This window comes from Castor canadensis, chromosome 4 (assembly GCF_047511655.1).
Source record: "Castor canadensis chromosome 4, mCasCan1.hap1v2, whole genome shotgun sequence".
Classification (NCBI taxonomy): Eukaryota; Metazoa; Chordata; class Mammalia; order Rodentia; family Castoridae; genus Castor; species Castor canadensis.
In genome coordinates, this window is record NC_133389.1 from 14,041,812 (window position 1) to 14,052,623 (window position 10,812).

At 36.1% G+C, this 10,812-nt stretch overlaps 1 protein-coding gene across 1 annotated transcript; it reads left to right on the plus strand.

Moving 5' to 3' along the window:
- The first annotated feature begins 7,244 nt into the window (after positions 1 to 7,244).
- Positions 7,245 to 10,584, plus strand: LOC109697076 (melanoma inhibitory activity protein 2-like). Its single transcript, XM_074069580.1, is given in 3 exon segments — positions 7,245 to 7,258; positions 8,422 to 10,091; positions 10,094 to 10,584. Coding segments are annotated over 3 exon segments (2,175 nt in total).
- The last annotated feature ends 228 nt before the right edge of the window (positions 10,585 to 10,812 follow it).

Sequence of the window (10,812 nt, forward strand, 5' to 3'; positions counted from 1 at the left end):
GTTTAAATAATACCATTTCATAAGATGTTGCACACATATTGTCTCCATGGTCATCAACATCCCACAAAGAATGATATGTTTGATGCAATCTGTGAATCTGAATTGACTAATTATCACCAAATATTCACAGTGTATAACCGTGTTCAATCTTGCTGGTGTACATTCTATACATTTGGACAAATGTCTAAGGACAAATGTCTACCTTTATAGTACCATAAAAATATTTCTGCTTATTCTCTTGACTTAGTTATGTTTCTCTTCACTCCACTGTCCTTGTCACCATTGATCATTTTACTCCATTTCTTTTTCATTTTTTGCAAATGTGAGATATTGGTTTTGAATATTTCAATGATCCATCAGCAATAAGATTAAAAAAGAATTGTTTACATCACTTCCACATGAACCTAAGGTATAAATTAACTTCAATCAAACCATTTTATTTATCCTATGTAAATCCCATTCTTATAAAATTTTATTTATCTCTAAAGGCAGGATACTAATCTAAAAGTAATTTAATTAAATTTTGCAAACTTTTTTTCTTCATCAGTGGATGTCATGTTCTAAGGCTGATCTATATCTTCCTTTTTTGGTCACTTAGTGAGTAACCCTATGGTGAGTTGTCTAAGGCCCCGTACCTGTAACCCTGTAAACCTGTATCCAGAGATAGCTCAGGCTTCCTGAAGCTACATTCACCTTTTATAGCAGTGTTCTACTGCCAACATTTTACTCAGTGTTGTCTTTTTTGTTTATTTTTTAAACCTGATTCTGACTGAGTTTTTCTGGTCCACAAAAGTATACCTTCTTGTTTCCAGTGGATTAGAATTTACTTCTGTTTTAAATTTCCGTCTGTTGTTTCTAAGTTTTTGGATGGTGTTATGGCTTGAATCTTAAGTGTCCTCCAAACACTCATGTGTTGCCTTGGTCTCTAGCTGGTAGAACTTTTCAAATTACTTAAACTCCTGATCCTCACATTCATTGGGGGGCTCTGTTGGTGAGATTTAAATAAAGAAACTTATGCACAATTTCTAATGAAAAACAGGAGAAGACTAAACATTTGTGAATGAGTGAGATTCAACTTTTTTCTAGAATTGAAAAAAGGAAGAATTTATTTTGTGGATAATTACAAGAAGTGGTGGACAGCATAGCTATCTTTTGGTGTTAGAACTGCCATGTGTGTGCAGAGTTTAAACTTGTTGTTACCCGTGATTGCAGGCAAGCTGCCACAAACAGTGAGCATTAATTACCTGAGTTACTCTGTTAGTGTTGTTGGAAAAAGGCATTCCCACTCACACTGATCCTTAGCAAATTCTGGATTGTTTAGGAGTGATTACAGGGAGTCACGAGAGGGGTTGTTAGAAAGGAAACTCAACTGCTGAGGTTTTCATGTGCCCTTTCATTTATGTAGGAGCTACCCTCATAGTGTAGGTGATACCACTGTGACAGTGTTAAGATGTGTGGTCCCTAAAAGTGACAGGCCATGAAGGCTTCTCCTTCATGCACATGTGGACAGGCTCCCTCAGTGTTTGGTTAGCTTGTCCTTCTGCAATCCACCAGGTGAAGACAGTGTTCCACCCTTTTGGAGGATGAGCTCAATTTAGACAGTTGCACCTGACAGCACCTTGACCTTGGTCTTCTGTCCCCTCATCTATTTCAAATAAATTTCTGTTTTTTATAAGCTATCTAGTGCCAGGTATCTTGTGTTGTAGCATGAAAATTCAGATTTTGGCAGTGACTTTCAAGGTGGTTCTCATCTTAAATTAATTCAATCATTTTATGCACTAACTGGTAAGCATGTATAATTCACCTAGTGCTAAGTTTAGAGCTGTATCCATTTCTTTCTTAAGTAAGGGAAAAATGAAAATGTGTAGTTATTCCTTTTTTTTTTCATTTTTTATTTCAAGCACTTTCTTTTAATCAAGGGAGAGATGAAGATGGGGATATTCTCCAAGGTATCTAGCTGCTTCTTACTGAAATTATTGAAATTGACACTCAGTACTTTGCTTAAGATTGATTGCCAACAGGCTCTTTGGAAAAAAGTCTTATGACTTCCTCTTGGTAAGTCACACTTGCTTTTCACTAAGGAAATAAAGACAAGCATGTGGTGGGGTGTGGAATTAAGAATGTGTGCTATGAACTCACACAGGTGGGCCAGAACTCAGGTCTCCATTCCTTAACCTCACACAGCTCCCCTGTGTCAGTGCTCTTGTCTGTCAAGTGGAGTTGAAGCAAATCCCATTCAGAATTTGTGACGCTTCAAGAAGATGCTATTTCTAAAAGAGCTAACACAGAGTTAGTGCCATGGGATGTGAACCAGCTAAGCAAAAAAACACTTAGAATGAATATTTCTAGTCATCACTTAGCAGATATTGTTGATTATTTTGAGTGCTGACACAGTTACTTAACCTTTTACTCTCTTGAATATTTTCTTTGCTTTTCTCATACACTGTAAATAATAAAGTATCTCTATTTGCTAAGAATGCTTTCACAAAAAGCTACTCAAGTAATTTCTTCTTATGAGAAAATGCAAATAAAGCAGATATAACAGGCATCCTCCTCAACCTCTTACTAACCCCATTTGTGCCATTACAAGTGTAAGAGCCTAAATGAATTTGGTGTGCTTCCTCCTTTACATATGGAAATATGCTCTGTGGTATTTTTGTATATATAATAATATACAGGTTACTGTGGAATTTGTTTTTTAACTACATAGTAAAAATTAAGAGCTATCCATTTTAGGATTGTGTATCTATATCACTGTTTTTATTTTTTCCATTGTTGGATACTCTTATGTATGGATTTACCATAATGTAGAAAAGCAATTTCCCATTGCTGGGCATTTAGAGTTGTATCTAATGTACATCATTACACACAGTAATGTCTTTGTATAGGAGTTTGTGCCTATGTGCATATGTTATCCTCTAAGTTAGATTTGTCTAGGGAGGAAGAGAATAAAGTTTTAAATTTTAATCACCAAGGTCAAATTAGTGCTTCTGCCAGGTCATTCATAAATTGGTACAATCTACCATGACCATCAACACTGCCTATCATTAATGGATTTGAATATCTGTTTCTAATGTGACTGAGTAACTTTTCTCACATTTTTCAAACTCCTATATATGTTCTGTGAATTGTCTGTAACTATATTTGCTGTATTTATTTGTAAAGGATACTATGTATTTTTCTTAATAATTTGTAAAAATTATTTACTTGTTTGGGTTTTCAAAAATAATGGATTACGCTATGATGATTTTATTGGTTCTAAAACTAATTGTTTTAACACAAATTGCATAAATTGAAGGCAATCACCAAAGGTCACATGGAAGTGAAGACTTACACATGTGCATGTGATTGTATAACTCATTTTACTTTCTTTCATCAGTCTTAGGTTAGTTTCCTAAACATCCAGCAAACAGCAAGGATTGACTGATTTTCTTTTCTGTTTCAATGGGTAATTTAAGAAAAGCATTGACATGTATATTTAATTTGAATATTAGAATATAAAATAAAGAGGTGATAAATAAATTATTTCTCATCAATTTAGCCCTCTAGGAATCCAATAGCAATATATAATTAGATGATCATTTAGTTTCATTATGGTTCACAAAATGTTAACTTAAAATAGCATAAAACATGTTAAATGGACTTGCAATTTTAAAAGACACTGAAGTGTTGGGGCAAGTCTTCAATATTACAAGTGGTCAGTTTGCTTTCCTGTCATTCACCTGAACTGAGAGATTTTAAAACATTCCTTACCATTGATAGACAGGCCGAGCAGCCTAATTGGCAAAGCAGGAAAAATGGGAGGACTGAGTGCAAGGATGATAATTATGCACACAGATCAGTTCTACAGAGCCTGAAGCTTGCTGACAATTCAATCCTGTTATCTGAAGCAGGATTAGTGATAATGATTCAATAGGTTCACATTTACCCTGTGAGGTGAAGCTATTGCTACTTCCTTTCATTATAGTAAAGCACACAGAGTTTTAAAGACACTAATGAATTGTTTGAAGTTCTCATGGCTAGCAATTCTCAGAACTTGTGTCATAAATACTTGGTAACAATTTTCTTTCTAATCCTATACTGAAACAAAAACATGAAATTGTATAGTATAAAAAAAATTCTGTGAAAGGAATTAAATGTTTAGGTATACTTGAGAGAAAATTTGGAAAAACATTCCATAGAGCACAAACACCAATTAGCTTTCCAATCTATTTAATCTCACCCTAATTTCTTCTTGTCATTATGTGTGGCACAATGTAAGTTTTCTTTAATATCATTATAATTTCATAGCATATGTTAATTAAATATGTATAGCTTGAACTTTTTGGAGAGTTGATGATATTCTAAGACCTTCTGTATAAGTAGCCAATGACCAAATGTAGTTATTGAATTTGGGTTGTAATTAATTGAAATTTGAGTAAAGTAGATGTTTAGTTTCCCAGCTTCATACCCATATTTCAAGTGCTTAGTAGCCCGACATGGTATCATTTTGGACACTGTGGAATTAAACAGCCCATAATTCTAGATTTCTGACACAGAGGACTGGTCTGGAAGTACATACTTTCCCTGTATAATGGAATGACTGACACAAGGCAACAGTCTGTGGTTCAAGTTATAGAAAAGTCTTCGCACTAGCTGCATGAAGCCTTACTCAACAAATTCAGTTCTTTTTAGGACTAATATACTTGTGGTTAGCGCATCTCAAAGCTTTTTGTAAAAATAAACTATTTTTAGGGCAGTTTTAGGTTCTTATAAAAATGAGATAAATGAATTTCCTCTCTCTCATTAAATGCATCCTCTACCAGAGCAGTACAATATTTTCAACTGAAGTGAACACATTCACACATTATCAATCAAAGTCCATAGCATACATTAAAACTCACTCTTGGTGAATGTTCTGAGGTTTTAGACAAATGTATAGTGATATGCATCAAATATTCTCATGGCAGACAGAGTAGACTCAAAATTCCCTGTACTCCACATATTCGTCCCACTCCAGCACCAAGCCATCCCTGACTTTTGATAGTGAGACAGGGTTACAGTATGCAGTGCAGCCTGGCCTTGACTACATGACCTTCCTTCCTCAGCTTCAAGGTGCTGTGATTTTAGGCACACATCACTATGGCTCACTGATCTTTTTGATGTCAATACATTTTGCCTTTTCTAGTATGGAATGCAGCCTACAGTACATAAGCTTTTTGGAGACATTTCATAATCAGACCATAAAGAGTCCAAGAAGAAAAAACACATGATAATATCAATTGATGAAGGAAAAATGAAAAAATACATAATCTACCCATGACAAAAATTCTCAGCATATGAAATATTTTTCCAAATTTTCTCTCAAATTGCTTATTGCTAAACAATTAATTCATTTCACAGAATTAACAATATAAGGGAACTTACTTATTGTCATAAAGATTTCTGCAAAAAATGTCCTAACAGATAACATCACATTTAATTGTGAAAGACTGAATGCTTTCCTGATAAGATCAGCAAAAAGGTAAGAATATACACTATCATCACTTTTATTCAAAATCATGTAATACATCTAGTACAACAATACAAGAAAAGGCAATAAAAGTTACATAGATTTGAAATAAATATGACTCTCCCTATTTACAGATGTCATCATTTAAAACTGATGAATCTATGTGTATATATGTATATATATTGCAAAACTAGAGTTTGAAATTAGGGCTTGTCCTGCTAAGCTGGTGTTCTACTACTGAAACTATGGCCCCAGACCTTTTTCCTTTAACTGCTTTTCAGGTAGGGCCTCCCGATTTTGCTTGAGATCCTCCTACCTATGGTGTCCTATGTAGGTAGAAGCACAGGTGAGTTCCACCACTCCCAGCTTATTCACTGATATGGGGACTCACTAACTTTTTTCCCAGGCTGGACTCAAGCCAGCATCCTCCTGAACCCACCTCCTGAGTACTTGGGATTAAATTTTCTGGCCTATTTTATGATCATATATTTGAAAGTTAAAATGTTTAAATAAATTCCACACCCAAATAAATTGTAATAACAAAAAAATAATCCAGTCTACTTAGGATTGTATACTGAATGACTCTTACTCTAATGAACAATCACAACTGAAATAACAGACCAAATTTATCAAAATTTTAAGGTAAATACCTAGCTATTCCTATTCCAATCACCTCAAAGTATAGGAAATAAAAACTCCCTATATAATCTCATTACAAAAATACAAGGATATTACTTACAATAATATCAATTATTGGGTCAATCTTTTTAAAACATCAAATTAAAGTCCTAAATACAATATCAATAAATTATATTCACATGGATATAAGCTAAATAATGAATCATAGTTAAGTTGGATTTCTCATAGCAACAAAATCATATTGCAAGACTGATGGATTTTATACATGTATCATACTACCCTAACAGACTGGATGATAAGCATCACATTAAATCTATAGCTCAAATTGTATAGTGTTTTGTAAAATGTCAAACTTGACATATGATTAAGTCTTCACAAGCCAAGAATAGATAACTGTGTCTAGATGAGCCAAGCTAAAATTGGAAAGATTTCACCAAGCCCTGTATTGGTGAGTTAATAGCTTCTTTAATATAGCAAGTGATCTACTCTTCTCGTTCTATTCAACATTGTGGTAAAACATGAAATCAATAAGAAAACAGAATAAAGGATATGATGATTACAAAGAAGCAGAGGGAACTGGACTTTCTATTGGATGACTTACTCTCTCTACAAAATAGCCAAGAGAATTCTCAAAGCAGCAGAACAAATAAAAGACGCAGATCATTTTTTAAAGTTCACAATCAACATATAAAAATAAATAGCACAATAGTTTTCAAAACTGGACCTAATCCTGTGAAAAATGATATGGAGTATCCACAAAAATTAGATTATCATAGGACTAGCAATCTTATGTCTGATTATATATATCCAAAAGAAGTAAAAGCATGGTTTCAAGAAGATAATTTCACACCCACGTTCATATCAGCATTGTTCACCATGATCAGAAGTGAACAAAGAGTTCATCTCCAAATGAATGGGTTAAGAAATGTGGGCTGTACACATAGTGGACTATGATTCAGCTTTAAAAGGATGAAAATTCAGGTGCATACCCCCATGAATGAACCTCGAAAACATGATGCTGTGTGAAACAAGCTGGCAACAAAGAATCAATGGTGTATGAGTCTACTTATATAACATATCTAGACTGGTGGAATCCACAGAGCCAGAGAAAACTATGGTGCTTTCCAAGTGAGTGGAAGGGGATATGGAGGTTTTGTTAGTGCATTCAGATTTAAAAGCCCTGTAGACCTGCCACAAAGTTATGTGAACATACTTACATGTATTGATCTCTATATTCAACATGTTTCAGTTGGCAAATTTTGTTGTATCTATTTTACCAATTTGAAATAAAATTTGAAAAGTAAAATTGAGAAACATCAAAAGTAATCAGGAAAAAAATGTAGTGAAGAAAAAGGTTATCAAGACTCCATTGTCATCATAAATATTTCTGGATAAAAGGAAATATATGAATGATTGTAGAGGTCTACCAAATTCCTGAATAATGAGGATTCTCTAACATAAGAAATGTGTATTTTACCCTGAAGTAAATCAAACTGTTCACTGATGTACTCCTAATAAAATTCCAACAGAATTTTTCATAGAATTTTAAATTATCCAAGATCCCCAAAGAGAAAAGACAATTTTGAAAAAGAAAAATGTCATGTCCGCAGAATTAAGCTGCAATCTCCAACATACTGTAGATCTATGGATTCAAAAACAAACCATTTTCACATAGGGAGAGAAGATGGAACAGCAGAACCAAAGAACCAGCAGAAACAGGTCCACGTGTATAATGAAATTTGATACAACAATAATAAAATAAATAAATAAATGTAAAATAAAATAAAATTATTGGTAAGATTTCGATGTTCAATAATAAATAGAAAAAATGGAAAAAGAAGAAAATATGAATGGTAGAATGAAGAAAAGAAAACCCTCTGTTCAGCATTTTTAGGAAATCCAATGGAACCAGAGGAATTCTGCTTTCACACAATGGGAATTAAATCTGGTGTGTTAGGTATGAATAAATTGTGGCATGACTAAAATAAAATCTATGTCGGGATAGAGTTATACACAATGGGATCCCCCAAACACACACAAGGAAAAGAATAGAATTTTTCTTAGACTTTATCTATGAGGGTTCAAAGAAGGGCTTTGGGAATCTTTCCCATTTTAAATAAGAGGGTGGACCTCCTGGACAAGGTCTGGCCAATACCATGTAAAGCTCCTCCCCTCTGGGCATCAGGAACTACACATCAACCAATCCCCCCACCCCCCCAGCTCTGCAATGGTCTGCTCCAGTGTGAGGGTTCCAGGCAGAATGTTGACAGTTGATGTCTTTTGAGGCTCAGCCAGGACTTGGCAACAGCTTGGAGCCATAGATGGGCCCAAGACTGCCCAACCGCAGCACTTGGGGATGGTCCTAAAAGAATTCTGCAGGTTGTGACCACAGACCGTCAAGAACTGAGACCAAAGCCCTGTGATTTTCCATGGGAGCTAGTGATATACTTGGCTATTATTGGACTTTTGTTTTTTCTGTGGCTTTTGTGGAGAAGTTTTCAATCCATTCGAAGCTGACTCTATGCAAGAAGAGAAAAGGAGCTTGCTGTAGAGCTTGCGGGACTAATTGAGGAAAAATGTAAGTTACTTGAAGTTCTTAGCCTTCTTCAGAAAGAGCACGATGGCTTAGCGTCATCTTTAAAGGATGCCGGCTCAACAGAAACACACAGTTTCCAGGCAGCCTGTGAAAAGGTGGAGATATCCAAGGCCAACCTGGAGGAAGTGCTCCTCCTAGGAAATGAACTGATAGAAGAGAAATTGAAACACTGTAAACAAGTTGAACTGAACGTGGAAATGTCAAAAATGATACAGTGTCTAGAGGATGAGTCCAAACATCTCAAGTCCAATGCAGCTAAAGCCAAAACAACCTTAAAAGTACTTCAGGTCAAGGAAGCACATCTTAAGGACTCCACCACACATGTTTTGAAGGAAAACTCCCAACTTCAAGAGCGCTGTGACCAGCTGTTACGAGAAGCTGAATCATGGAAGGAGCAAGTGAGTGAACTTACTAAACAGAAACTGAAAGTTGAAGTGAGTGTGGCACATGCAGAACAACTTGTAAATGCTAAAGAAGATCACATCAGCTCTCTCACTGAACGCTTGCTGAAGATGAAAGTCTGGGCTGCTGTTGTTGAAGAACATATGACACACGATGTCCACGTGGAATTAGCAATGAAGAGTGGATCAAGAAGTGGTGCTCTCTCAGATAATCATACAAAAGAAGCTTTGAGAAAGCTGATGTTTGCTGTGAAGTTCAATGCTTCTTTAGAACAAGAAAGGAACCAAATTAGTATGCAGTTGTGTGAAGTTAAGAGAGCCAGTGAAGACCTTACAGAGCACATTAAAAACCTCCACTGTGAACAAGAAATTTTACAGTCCGAAACTACAGAGTTGGAAGTTGAGAAGAAGAAGCTTTGTCAGGATGTTAAAAAACTTAAAGAACTGTATGAAGAAAATGGAACAAAAGTCTACAGGAAACTTATGGCAGAAGATCATTACCAGCGAGACATAGAGAAGAAACTTTCCAACACAGAAGAAAAGATCAGACAGGCAGCTGAAGACCTGGACACCTATAAAAATGCAGCCAGAGATCTGGAAGAAAAGTTGGAGAGAACCAATCATTATTATCAAAGGCAGATTGTTTCTTATGAACAAAAAGCTCACTTTAATTCACTGGAAGTCCAGGCTGCTGAAAAACAACTCAAGTATTTTATGAAAGTAAATGCCAGCAAGAGACAAAAGTTACTTAAAATGGAGTTGGAGTTTGAACGTTTAGAGAGAGTCCCATATGCATCTGGGATTGCAAATGCTGCATGTGGCAGAGAGCATTTTCCACATGATCCCTCACCACTGGGACAACCTTCACCAGAAAGGAACGGCTTCCTTTCTCCTCCTATTTTGTTGGAAGGTCCACTCAGACCTCCACCTTTGCTTCCTCAGGGAGGAGGACAAGGCTCAAGAAGCGGGAGAATCCTGTGGACCCTTACATTAGCAATGAAAGAAGACAACCAGGTAATGACAGGCTGACGGGCCTTTGCAGAGCACCTCCTGAGACTGGATCCCTGTCTCCTCCACGCAAACAGGACAGGATTGTGACGCCTCCATCAGATCAACCATGTACCGATCCAGCTCTTCCTCCACAGGGACGTAATTCAAATGTGCCTGTTTCATCTCCGCGTGTTCAAAGCCAAGTAGTGGATCCTGGTTTTGTTCCCCCTATCAGAGGCCCATTCTTCCCAGTGCATCCAAGCATCCAGTTTAATGGAAGGTGGCCTCGTTTTCCCCAACCTGCACCACAAAATATGTGTGGAGGTTCCGCAGAGTATTTTCTACCAAGGGGTTTCCCTGGCCCACCATATCCTCCAGTTCCAATGAGAAATGTCCATTTACCAAGGGGTTTCCCCAATTATCTTCCCCCAAGAGCTGTGTATCTCCCTGCTGTACCCACATTCTAAAAGCAGAAGTGAGTTTTCTTCGGGGTTGATTTTACCTTCTGACGATCCTGCTACTCAGCCTTTACCACCACTTGGCAATAGTTTGATCTCTTTTCATATATTTTGACTTCTCTCTTGTTTTCAGTTTAAATTAGTGTTTTTACTTAGTCATTAATATTTTCCTTAAATTTAAGATTTAGTAGATGTATAGCTCTCCAAATAGTATTTTTTGTTTTTTTTTTTTTTTCA